Source organism: Coregonus lavaretus (genome assembly GCF_964263955.1).
Source record: "Coregonus lavaretus genome assembly, chromosome: 11".
Lineage (NCBI taxonomy): Eukaryota > Metazoa > Chordata > Actinopteri > Salmoniformes > Salmonidae > Coregonus > Coregonus lavaretus.
Window position 1 is genome coordinate 34,009,150 of NC_139998.1, and position 13,552 is coordinate 34,022,701.

Below are 13,552 nucleotides of genomic sequence, written 5' to 3' on the forward strand. Positions count from 1 at the left end.
ATGGTAAAAACTCAACTCGTCGTGTTTGGAGGACAAAGAATGCTGAGTTGCATCCAAAGAACACCATACCTACTGTGAAGCATGGGGGTGGAAACATCATGCTTTGGGGCTGTTTTTCTGCAAAGGGACCAGGACGACTGATCCGTGTAAAGTAAAGAATGAATGGGGCCATGTATCGTGAGATTTTGAGTGAAAACCTCCTTCCATCAGCAAGGGCATTGAAGATGAAACGTGGCTGGGTCTTTCAGCATGACAATGATCCCAAACACACCACCCAGGCAACGAAGGAGTGGCTTCGTAAGAAGCATTTCAAGGTCCTGGAGTGGCCTAGCCAGTCTCCAGATCTCAACCCCATAGAAAATCTTTGGAGGGAGTTGAAAGTGCGTGTTGCCCAACGACAGCCCCAAAACATCACTGCTCTAGAGGAGATCTGCATGGAGGAATGGGCCAAAATAACAGCAACAGTGTGTGAAAACCTTGTGAAGACTTACAGAAAACGTTTGACCTGTGTCATTGCCAACAAAGGGTATATAACAAAGTATTGAGAAACTTTTGTTATTGACCAAATACTTATTTTCCACCATAATTTGCAAATAAATTCATTAAAAATCCTACAATGTGATTTTCTGGATTTTTTTTCTCATTTTGTCTGTCATAGTTGACGTGTACCTGTGATGAAAATTACAGGCCTCTCTCATCTTTTTAAGTGGGAGAACTTGCACAATTGGTGGCTGACTAAATACTTTTTCCCCCCCTCTGTATACTGTTGATAACTCAATCTCTGTCTCTACCAAGCTCTGTACTGTAGGAGTCTGCAGAATCACCACTTAATAAACCCAAATGATACAGTATGTTGCTGTATGCTTCATACCTACACTAAATTATTTGATGTGGTAACATCTGTTGGTGAGCATCTGTCCTGTGAGGAATTTGGTGTATTCCTTTATCGTGGCAGAGAGGGCAGGTTTGGCTGTGCTGATTGATGGACGACGATAAGGAAAGCTGACAGCCTTGTGAGAGCCACTTGTGTTCCTCATTTATCAGCTAAAACAGGCCTCTGTCTCTGGGACAGGCCCTGGCTGTGTGTGGTGCTGATCCTCGGTGTGCGTGCGCACACACACACGTTACCATTTTCAGACACGCACACATGCTCTCTCTCTCGTCTCTCTCATTTAGTATTTATTAGGATCCCCATTAGCAGCTGCAAATGTGTTAGTGTGTGTGTATGCATGTCTCTTCACAGTCTGCATTGTTTTATCTGTTTTTACATTTAAGTTACTTCATGTGAAAGAGCGTTCCATGTAGTCGTGGCTCTATGTAGTACTGTGCGTTTCCCAGAATCTGTTCTGGACTTGGGGACTGTGAAGAGACCCCTGGTGGCAGCTCTTGTGGGGTAAGTTATGGGTGTCTGAGTGTGTGCTAGTCGTTTGAACAGACAGCTCGCTGCTTTCAACATGTCAACACCTCTCATAAAGACAAGTAGTGATGCAGTCAATCTCTTCTCTTCTTTGAGCCAGGAGAGATTGACATGCGTGTTATTGATATTAGCCCTCCATGTACATTTAAGGGCCAGCCGTGCTGGTCTGTTCTAACTGTAATTTGCCAATGTCCTGTTTTGTGGCACTTCACCATATAACTGGGCAGTAGTCCAGGTGTGATAAAACCTGTAGGACTTGTTTTGTTGATTGTGATGTCAAGAAAGCAGAGCAGCACTTTATCACAGACAGACCTCTCTCCATCTTAGCTACCGTTGCATCATCTCTCCCTGTCTCACACACACACACACACACACACACACACACACACACACACACACACACACACACACACACACACATTCACACACACAATCACTTTCAGACACTCCCAACCACAAATTTTAGTCCAGGACATAAAAAAGGAATTACAAAGAGAGAAAATATGGGTCTCTGTAAATGGGTCTCTCTACACCCTTTTCCTGGATTGGGTCATTTGAAATGAGGAAGATGGGGAATAGAGGAAAAGGAGAGAGATGCACACGGAGTGAGATTGAGACATCCCAAGGAGGGTCAGCTCCCTTTTTCTGGTTGCCATGACAACCTGTCAGCCCAGCACCCCAAAAAATTATGATATACAGAGTCTATGTCTGTTCTTATTCTTAGAAGAGTGCAGGATGTGAGAGTCCTGCTGGAAGTAAAAGTGCTAATTGCATCCCTTTTGTCTGTAGCAGCGAGGTCTGCATAGTGTCGTCCCCATTGCCGTCTGCCCACTCAGACACATTAGCAGAACTGTTCCCATCTGTCTGATGTACCCCTGTCAGTCCTCACTAACTCCCCACATGCACATCACATTTTATTACAAAATAACACCACTGGCTATGAGGTCTTTTCTTTGCTTTGAATCTAATCTTGGCTCTATCTGAAAAACGTGGCCATCTGAGCAGAGCTTTTCATGCAGCTTGGTGTTTATACTGTGTCTTTATCAGATCCTGATGCTTGCATACTGTATGAGTTACAGTCCACCTATCAGCCTGGAACACAGAGAATGTTCTTCCCTTTCCCGTTGGTGAATGGAGGAAACACTGGAACCAGTGATCCGCCCACATCAGAAACTGATGTCCAGCCCATATCCCACTGTACCCACTGAGCCGCAGTAGTGGCCATATCCTCCAGGTCATATCCTCCAGCACACTCTAATTTGGAGTAGATTGGGCTGGCGTGCTTCTTCATGCGCATGGTATTCCTTAGTGGGAGTACTGCGGTAAAAGTGGGTCAGTGTTTAATTAACTGCTGGTACAGTTGTGCTGGAAACAGGGTAAGACAGATGGACACAGAAGAGAAGTGGACATGAGCCTGTGTTTAGTAGAGAGATGGTTCTCCTCTGTATCCATCCTCACCCTCCGTTCCAGCAGTTCACTCAGCTCTTAAGTGCCTATGCCGGTCTCTCAGGAGCAAACAAGAGATAAATGACAGTGACAGTGGAGAGAGGAGAGAGAGGGGGACAGAAAGAGCAATGATGAAGGTAGAGAGAAGAGAAAGAACAGGGGAGGGATATCAATAGGATAGAGAGGAGGGCAGAAATAGAGAGATAATGAGAGAGGGATGGAGGGAGAAAGAGAGAGGGGAATGTGCTGCTGCAGCCAAGAATTAGGGCCAGTTGTCAATTTACTTCAAAGTACCAGATTCAAAAGCTTTTCTCTTTAAATGTCCCAATAGTTCTGTTAGGTTGCAATAACGAACACCACTCTCTTTATTTAGAGTTGCACTGCAGTTATTTTCATACACTGGAGTTTAGAGCCTACAAAGTGTCAAATAGCCAAAAGTCCAGTTGAACAACTTCAAGGGCAAACACAATGGCTTCCCATTCACGTGGTTCGCAGGGCAACAGCACGGCTCCAAAGACTCCCGTAGTCCTAATAAAGCTGACTGGAGTCCTCCTGGCTGGGGCCTAGAGTCTGGAGTCTGGTTCCTGGGGCTGGGCTCTAGGCCCGAGGGCTAAGTTTGAGGGCTAGGACCTGGCCTGGTTCTGGGGTCTTGTTCTAGTTCTGGGCTTGGGTGTAGGGCCCCTCAGTGGGTCCAGAGTGGCTCAGTGGGAGCCTGATGGGTCAGGAGCAAGCTCTCTTCCAGGTCCAGATGCCTGTTCGGCCATGTAGCAGTACTGTACACCATTCTGGACTCAATGATTACTGATCCGCAGAGAGCTGACCGGTCTGTAACAAAAGCTCTGCAAGTGGTTGCATCTCAAATGATTTTCACTTCATTGATCTTACAGCTTGCAAATGCCCAGAGTATTGTGTAAATTCTTTACCATAATCTATAATGGTTCAGCATTGATGGAAGACTGGAGGGTGATTATGATAGATCATGATGCGGAGGAGGAAGATGACGATGATACATACATATACATAGCTTGGGCTTTGTCGAGTAAGGCTTAAACTATGTATTTAGATTGTAGTTAGGTATTGTAGGTAGTTATCGTGGGTTGTTGTATGTAATTATTGTAGATTAGTATTGTATTCAACTGTGCCGGGTGTAGCACGAAGCTAGCTAGCTAACCCACCACCTGGACTAGCGAGTAGCTATTAGCAACGGTATAGTTGTTTCACGCCTGAGAGTGCCTGTAATTACGCCAGCTGGCTGCCTACAATAATTACATACAATAATTGCCTACCATTCAGCTGTTTTCTAACCTCATTGTCTGAACCGTTAACGTTAGGTAGCAAGTGGCTACTGTGCTTGAAATTTAGCTAGCTTGTTGCTACCTGGATAGCTACTAGTAAACAATAGCTGGAACGACCGAGCGAACAGACGCGAACTGGCTGAGTCGATTCAGTGGCTAGCTTTGCACTTGGCTAGCTAACAGTAGCTGCTAGGGGTAAGTCATAACCTACATTTGTGTTTTGTTTTTTTACATATTGATAGCCCGAGTCGTTCAAGGAACTCGGGACATGGGTGACTAGTTAACGTTAGTTTGGCTCTCTCTGTGTGTTCGTGCCGTGAAAGGAGGGGTTCTTCTTTGTCTGAAAGCAATGGCTAGCTAGTTTGCTAACTATTCTAGCTAATTAACTGGCTGAATAAATTGACGACGGACTCGCTCAAGCTGTCGGGACTAACCCACAACGTTAGACACGGACACGAACGATCTGCTTGCGTGTTGATACACTGGTGGTTTGTTGTGGCCGGCATGCTAGCTGGCTGTGGCGTCTTATGACGAGGTGCCCGGACGATTTTCATGGAATAATACTGCACCTAGTTAGCTAGCTGAATAAACTAAATTAGTCTATTCCTAGAAAACATTGAACCGCTGTAGTTTACAACAATTATAGTTTCTGAGGTGGAAGTTGGGAGAGTTATATTTGGGGGTTGTGGTGAGGGAGGCCCCGCTCTCTCCTTTCCCAGATGTTTAGTTCATTTCATTCCGATCTCCACTGCATTATTGTAGCCATCTGCTGCAGCCTGTCAACTATGCCTCTGCCTATCCCTGTTCTCTCCTCTCCGCACAGGCTACACAAACGCCTCACACCGCGTGGCTGCTGCCTCTCTAACCTGGTGGTCCCTGCACGCACCTCCCACGTGGAGTTCCAGGTCTCAGGCAGCCTCTGGAACTGCCGTTCTGCTGTCAACAAGGCAGAGTTAATCTCAGCCTATGCTACCCTCCAGTCCCTCGACTTCTTGGCGCTGACGGAAACATGGATTACCACTGAAAACACTGCTACTCCTGCTGCTCTCTCCTCGTCTGACCATGTGTTCTCGCATACCCCGAGAGCATCTGGTCAGCGGGGTGGTGGCACAGGAATCCTCATCTCTCCCAAGTGGACATTCTCAATTTTCCCCTGACCCATCTGTCTATCTCCTCATTTGAATTCCATGCTGTCACAGTCACTAGCCCATTTAAGCTTAATATCCTTGTCATCTATCGCCCTCCAGGTTCCCTTGGAGAGTTCATCAATGAGCTTGACGCCTTGATAAGTTCCATTCCTGAGGATGGCTCACCCCTCACAGTTCTGGGGGATTTCAACCTCCCTACGTCTACATTTGACTCATTTCTCTCTGCCTCCTTCTTTCCACTCCTCTCCTCTTTTGACCTCACCCTCTCACCGTCCCCCCCTACTCACAAGGCAGGCAATACGCTTGACCTCATCTTTACTAGATGCTGTTGTTCTACTAATCTCACTGCAACTCCCCTCCAAGTCTCCTACCACTACTTTGTATCCTTTTCTCTCTCCCTCTCCTCCAACACTACTCACTCTGCCCCTACACAGATGGTAATGCGCCGTCGCAACCTTCGCTCTCTCTCTCCCGCTACTCTCTCCTCTTCCATCCTATCATCTCTTCCCTCTGCTCAATCCTTCTCCCTCCAATCTCCTGATTCTGCCTCCTCAACCCTCCTCTCCTCCCTTTCTGCATCCTTTGACTCTCTATGTCCCCTATCCTCCCGGCCGGCTCGGCCCACCCCTCCAGCTCCGTGGCTTGATGACTCATTGCGAGCTCACAGAACAGAGCTCCGGGCAGCTGAGCGGAAATGGAAGAAAACTAGACTCCCTGCGGACCTGGCATCTTTTCACTCCCTCCTCTCTACATTTTCTTCATCTGTTTCTGCTGCTAAGGCCACTTTCTACCACTCTAAATTCCAAGCATCTGCCTCTAACCCTAGGAAGCTCTTTGCCACATTCTCCTCCCTGCTGAATCCCCCCCCCCCCCCCCCCATCCTCCCTCTCTGTGGATGACTTCGTCAACCATTTTGAAAAGAAGGTTGACGACATCCGATCCTCGTTTGTTAAGTCAAATGACACTGCTGGTCCTGCTCACACTGCCCTACCCTATGCTTTGACTTCTTTCTCCCCTCTCTCTCCAGATAAAATCTTGCGACTTGTGACGGCAGGCCGCCCAACAACCTGCCCACTTGACCCTATCCCCTCCTCTCTTCTCCAGACCATCTCCGGTGACCTTCTCCCTTACCTCACCTCGCTGATCAACTCATCCTTGACCGCTGGCTATGTCCCTTCCGTCTTCAAGAGAGCGAGAGTTGCACCCCTTCTCAAAAAACCAACACTCGATCCCTCTGATGTCAACAACTACAGACCAGTATCCCTTCCCTCTTTTCTCTCCAAAACTATTGAGCGTGTCGTCTTTAGCCAACTCTCTTGCTATCTCTCTCAGAATTACCTTCTTGATCCAAACCAGTCAGGTTTCAAGACTGGTCATTCAACTGAGACTGCTCTTCTCTGTGTCATGGAGGCTCTCCGCACTGCTAAAGCTAACTCTCTCTCCTCTACTCTTGTCCTTCTAGACCTGTCTGCTGCCTTTGATACTGTGAACCATCAGATCCTCCTCTCCACCCTCTCCGAGCTGGGCATCTCCGGCGCGGCTCACTCTTGGATTGCGTCCTACCTGACCGGTCGCTCCTACCAAGTGGCGTGGCGAGAAGCTGTCTCCGCACCACGTGCTCTCACCACTGGTGTCCCCCAGGGCTCAGTTCTAGGCCCTCTCCTATTCTCGTTATACACCAAGTCACTTGGCTCTGTCATATCCTCACATGGCCTCTCCTATCATTGCTACGCTGACGACACACAACTAATCTTCTCCTTTCCCCCTTCTGATAACCAGGTGGCGAATCGCATCTCTGCATGTCTGGCAGACATATCAGTATGGATGACGGATCACCACCTCAAGCTGAATCTTGGCAAGACGGAGCTGCTCTTCCTCCCGGGGAAGGACTGCCTGTTCCATGATCTTGCCATCACGGTTGACAACTCCGTTGTGTCCTCCTCCCAGAGTGCGAAGAGCCTTGGCGTGACCCTGGACAACACCCTGTCGTTCTCCGCTAACATCAAGGCGGTGACCCGATCCTGTAGGTTCATGCTCTACAACATTCGGAGAGTACGACCCTGCCTTACACAGGAAGCGGCACAGGTCCTAATCCAGGCACTTGTCATCTCCCGTCTGGATTACTGCAACTCGCTGTTGGCTGGGCTCCCTGCCTGTGCCATTAAACCCCTACAACTCATCCAGAATGCCGCAGCCCGTCTGGTGTTCAACCTTCCCAAGTTCTCTCACGTCACCCCGCTCCTCCGCACACTCCACTGGCTTCCAGTTGAAGCTCGCATCTGCTACAAGACCATGGTGCTTGCCTACGGAGCTGTGAGGGGAACGGCACCTCCGTACCTTCAGGCTCTGATCAGTCCCTACACCCAAACGAGGGCATTGCGTTCATCCACCTCTGGCCTGCTGGCTCCCCTACCTCTGTGGAAGCATAGTTCCTGCTCAGCCCAGTCAAAACTGTTCGCTGCTCTGGCACCCCAATGGTGGAACAAGCTCCCACACGACGCCAGGACAGCGGAGTCACTCACCACCTTCCGGAGACATTTGAAACCCCACCTCTTTAAGGAATACCTGGGATAGGATAAAGTAATCCTTCTACCCCCCCAAAAAATAATAAATAAATAAAATAAAATAAAACAAAAGACTAAAAAATATTAAAAAATAATAATAATAAAAAATAAAATAAGAAATATTCAAAAAATATATAATATAAAAAACAATTGTAAAGTGATTATCCCACTGGCTATAAGGTGAATGCACCTATTTGTAAGTCGCTCTGGATAAGAGCGTCTGCTAAATGACGTAAATGTATATGTAAATGTAATGATGACTATCATTATTATGGCGATGATGATTATGGCGATTATGACATTGTTGGTAATGATTCTGGTGATAATGGCGATGATGATATCATGATAAAGACCATGCTTATTGATCAATGTGCGTATACAGTACCAGTCAAGTTTGGACAAAACTACTAATTCTTTATTTTTACTATTTTCTACATTGTAGAATAATAGTGAAGACATCAAAACTATGAAATAACACATATGGAATTATGTAGTAACCAAAAACGTGTTAAAGAAATCAAAATATATTTTATATTTGAGATTCTTCAAAGTAGAAGACTCTTGGCATACTCTCAACCAGCTTCATGAGGCAGTCACCTGGAATGCATTTCAATTAACAAGTGTGCCTTGTTAAAAGTTAATTTGTGGAATTGATTTCCTAATTAATGTGTTTGAGCCAATCAGTTGTGTTGTGACAAGGTAGGGGTGGTATACAGAAGATAGCCCTATTTGGTAAATGACCAAGTCCATATTATGGCAAGAACAGCTCAAATAAGCAAAGAGAAACGACACTCCATCATTACTTTAAGACATGAAGGTCAGTCAATCCAGAAAATGTCAAGAACTTTGAAAGTTTCTTCAAGTGCAGTCGCAAAAACCATCAAGCGCTATGATGAAACTGGCTCTCATGAGGACCGCCACAGGAAAGGAAGACCCAGAGTTACCTCTGCTGCAGAGGATACATTCATTAGAGTTAACTGCACCTCAGATTGCAGCCCAAATAAATGCTTCACAGAGTTCAAGTAACAGACATCTCAAAATCAACTGTTCAGAGGAGACTGGGTGAATCAGGCCTTCATGGTCACATTGCTGCAAAGAAACCACTACTAAAGGACACCAATAAGAAGAATGGACTTGCTTGGGCCAAGAAACACGAGCAATGGACATGAAATCTGTCCATTTGGCCCGATGAGTCCAAATTTGAGATTTTTGGTTCCAACCGGTGTGTCTTTGTGAGACGCAGAGTAGGTGAACGGATGACCTCCGCATGTGTGGTTCCCACCGTGAAGCATTGAGGAGGAGGTGTGATGGTGTGGAGGTGCTTTGCTGGTGACACTGTCAGTGATTTCTTTAGAATTCAAGGCACACTTAACCAGCATGGCTAACACAGCATTCTGCAGCGATACGGTATCCCATCTGGTTTGCGCTTAGTGGGATTATCGTTTGTTTTTCAACAGGACAATGACCCAAAACACAGCTCCAGGCTGTGTAAGGGCTATTTGACCAAGGAGAGTGATGGAGTGCTGCATCAGATGACCTGGCCTCCACAATCACCCGACCTCAACCCAATTGAGAGGGTTTGGGATGAGTTGGACCGCACAGTGAAGGAAAAGCAGCCAACAAGTGCTCAGCATATGTGAGAACTCCTTCAAGACTGTCGGAAAAGCATTCCTTATGAAGCTGGTTGAGAGAATGCCAAGAGTGTGCAAAGTTGTCATGAAGGCAAAGGGTGGCTACTTTGAAGAATCTCAAATCTCAAATATATTTTGATTTGTTTAACACTTTTTTGGTTACTACATGATTCCATATGTGTTATTTCATAGTGTTGATGTCTTCACTATTATTCTACAATGTAAAAAATAAAGAAAAACCCTTGAATGAGTAGGTGTGTCCAAACTTTTCACTGGCGCTGTACATATAATCACAATGAGCCTAGTGGTAATGGCAGTGATCATGGTGTATAGCTGCATGGCTAATATCCGCTGTTAACCTGATGGTTGTCTCCACTTCTCCTCTCCTCCTGCAGATGATGGGAAGCTGTCTCTGGACGAGTTCCAGGCATTCTTCTCCGACGGGACACTGAATGAGGAGGAGCTGGAGAATCTGTTTCACTCCATTGACTCCGATAACACCAGGTGAGAGCATCATCACACTGCTGAAGCAGAGGTATGGACTGGACCATTTGGGTCTGGAGCCCAGGGAGGAGATAGCATTGAATATATATGAAATGATCACAAATCATCCTATAGTTTCGGTCTACTCTTGTCCAAAGCTGAGACATCCCAGGACCTTTACGTCCCTCTTTTCATGCTAGGAGCCTATTCACTAACATAAGGGCTAAGGAGGATGTGCATGTGTGCGTCTGCATATGTGAGCAAATGGGCCTATCCTACAGGTGTGTGTGTGTGTACAGTGGGGAAAAAAAGTATTTAGTCAGCCACCAATTGTGCAAGTTCTCCCACTTAAAAAGATGAGAGAGGCCTGTAATTTTCATCATAGGTACACGTCAACTATGACAGACAAAATGAGAAAAAAAATCCAGAAAATCACATTGTAGGATTTTTAATGAATTTATTTGCAAATTATGGTGGAAAATAAGTATTTGGTCAATAACAAAAGTTTCTCAATACTTTGTTATATACCCTTTGTTGGCAATGACACAGGTCAAACGTTTTCTGTAAGTCTTCACAAGGTTTTCACACACTGTTGCTGGTATTTTGGCCCATTCCTCCATGCAGATCTCCTCTAGAGCAGTGATGTTTTGGGGCTGTCGCTGGGCAACACGGACTTTCAACTCCCTCCAAAGATTTTCTATGGGGTTGAGATCTGGAGACTGGCTAGGCCAGTCCAGGACCTTGAAATGCTTCTTACGAAGCCACTCCTTCGTTGCCCGGGCGGTGTGTTTGGGATCATTGTCATGCTGAAAGACCCAGCCACGTTTCATCTTCAATGCCCTTGCTGATGGAAGGAGGTTTTCACTCAAAATCTCACGATACATGACCCATTCATTCTTTCCTTTACACGGATCAGTCGTCCTGGTCCCTTTGCAGAAAAACAGCCCCAAAGCATGATGTTTCCACCCCCATGCTTCACAGTAGGTATGGTGTTCTTTGGATGCAACTCAGCATTCTTTGTCCTCCAAACACGACGAGTTGAGTTTTTACCAAAAAGTTCTATTTTGGTTTCATCTGACCATATGACATTCTCCCAATCCTCTTCTGGATCATCCAAATGCACTCTAGCAAACTTCAGACGGGCATGGACATGTACTGGGTTAAGCAGGGGGACACGTCTGGCACTGCAGGATTTGAGTCCCTGGCGGCGTAGTGTGTTACTGATGGTAGGCTTTGTTACTTTGGTCCCAGCTCTCTGCAGGTCATTCACTAGGTCCCCCCGTGTGGTTCTGGGATTTTTGCTCACCGTTATTGTGATCATTTTGACCCCATGGGGTGAGATCTTGCGTGGAGCCCCAGATCGAGGGAGATTATCAGTGGTCTTGCATGTCTTCCATTTCCTAATAATTGCTCCCACAGTTGATTTCTTCAAACCAAGCTGCTTACCTATTGCAGATTCAGTCTTCCTAGCCTGGTGCAGGTCTACAATTTAGTTTCTGGTGTCCTTTGACAGCTCGTTGGTCTTGGCCATAGTGGAGTTTGGAGTGTGACTGTTTGAGGTTGTGGACAGGTGTCTTTTATACTGATAACAAGTTCAAACAGGTGCCATTAATACAGGTAACGAGTGGAGGACAGAGGAGCCTCTTAAAGAAGAAGTTACAGGTCTGTGAGAGCCAGAAATCTTGCTTGTTTGTAGGTGACCAAATACTTATTTTCCACCATAATTTGCAAATAAATTCATAAAAATTCCTACAATGTGATTTTCTGGATTTTTTTTCTCAATTTGTCTGTCATAGTTGACGTGTACCTATGATGAAAATTACAGGCCTCTCTCATCTTTTTAAGTGGGAGAACTTGCACAATTGGTGGCTAACTAAATACTTTTTTTCCCCACTGTATATACAGTGGGGAGAACAAGTATTTGATACACTGCCGATTTTGCAGGTTGTCCTACTTACAAAGCATGTAGAGGTCTGTAATTTTTATCATAGGTACACTTCAACTGTGAGAGACGGAATCTAAAACAAAAATCCAGAAAATCACATTGTATTTGATACATCAGAAAAGCAGAACTTAATATTTGGTACAGAAACCTTTGTTTGCAATTACAGAGATCATACGTTTCCTGTAGGTCTTGACCAGGTTTGCACACACTGCAGCAGGGATTTTGGCCCACTCCTCCATACAGACCTTCTCCAGATCCTTCAGGTTTCGGGCCTGTCACTGGGCAATACGGACTTTCAGCTCCCTCCAAAGATTTTCTATTGGGTTCAGGTCTGGAGACTGGCTAGACCACTCCAGGACCTTGAGATGCTTCTTACGGAGCCACTCCTTAGTTGCCCTGGCTGTGTGTTTCAGGTCGTTGTCATGCTGGAAGACCCAGCCACGACCCATCTTCAATGCTCTTACTGAGGGAAGGAGGTTGTTGGCCAAGATCTCGCGATACATGGCCCCATCCATCCTCCCCTCAATACGGTGCAGTCGTCCTGTCCCCTTTGCAGAAAAGCATCCCCAAAGAATGATGTTTCCATCTCCATGCTTCATGGTTGGGATGGTGTTCTTGTGGTTGTACTCATCCTTCTTCTTCCTCCAAACACGGCAAGTGGAGTTTAGACCAAAAAGCTCTATTTTTATCTCATCAGACCACATGACCTTCTCCCATTCCTCCTCTGGATCATCCAGATGGTCATTGGCAAACTTCAGACGGGCCTGGACATGCGCTGGCTTGAGCAGGGGGACCTTGCGTGCGCTGCAGGATTTTAATCCATGACGGCGTAGTGTGTTACTAATGGTTTTCTTTGAGACTGTGGTCCCAGCTCTCTTCAGGTCATTGACCAGGTCCTGCCATGTAGTTCTGGGCTGATCCCTCACCTTCCTCATGATCATTGATGCCCCACGAGGTGAGATCTTGCATGGAGCCCCAGACCGAGGGTGATTGACTGTCATCTTGAACTTCTTCCATTTTCTAATAATTGCGCCAACAGTTGTTGCCTTCTCACCAAGCTGCTTGCCTATTGTCCTGTAGCCTATCCCAGCCTTGTGCAGGTCTACAATTTTATCCCTGATGTCCTTACACAGCTCTCTGGTCTTGGCCATTGTGGAGAGGTTGGAGTCTGTTTGATTGAGTGTGTGGACAGGTGTCTTTTATACAGGTAACGAGTTCAAACAGGTGCAGTTACTACAGGTAATGAGTGGAGAACAGGAGGGCTTCTTAAAGAAAAACTAACAGGTCTGTGAGAGCTGGAATTCTTACTGGTTGGTAGGTGATCAAATACTTATGTCATGCAATAAAATGCAAATTAGTTACTTAAAAATCATACAATGTGATTTTCTGGATTTTTGTTTTAGATTCCGTCTCTCACAGTTGAAGTGTACCTATGATAAAAATTACAGACCTCTACATGCTTTGTAAGTAGGAAAACCTGCAGAATCGGCAGTGTATCAAATACTTGTTCTCCCCACTGTATATGTATATATATATATATATATATATATATATATATATATATATATATATATATATATATATATATATATATATAACTGTTTAGTAGGCCAGCCCTGCCTG

General features: G+C 45.8%; 1 protein-coding gene across 1 annotated transcript in view; it reads left to right on the top strand.

The window, feature by feature from the left end:
- necab2 (N-terminal EF-hand calcium binding protein 2) overlaps nucleotides 1-13,552 on the top strand; it is a gene marked incomplete at its 5' end in the record, with an annotated part of 169,635 nt that overhangs the window by 63,002 nt on the left and 93,081 nt on the right. The window contains one exon of the mRNA XM_084171902.1: nucleotides 9,897-10,005. Coding sequence (XP_084028028.1) covers nucleotides 9,897-10,005 — 109 coding nt within the window. The remainder of the gene's footprint in view (nucleotides 1-9,896; nucleotides 10,006-13,552) is intronic.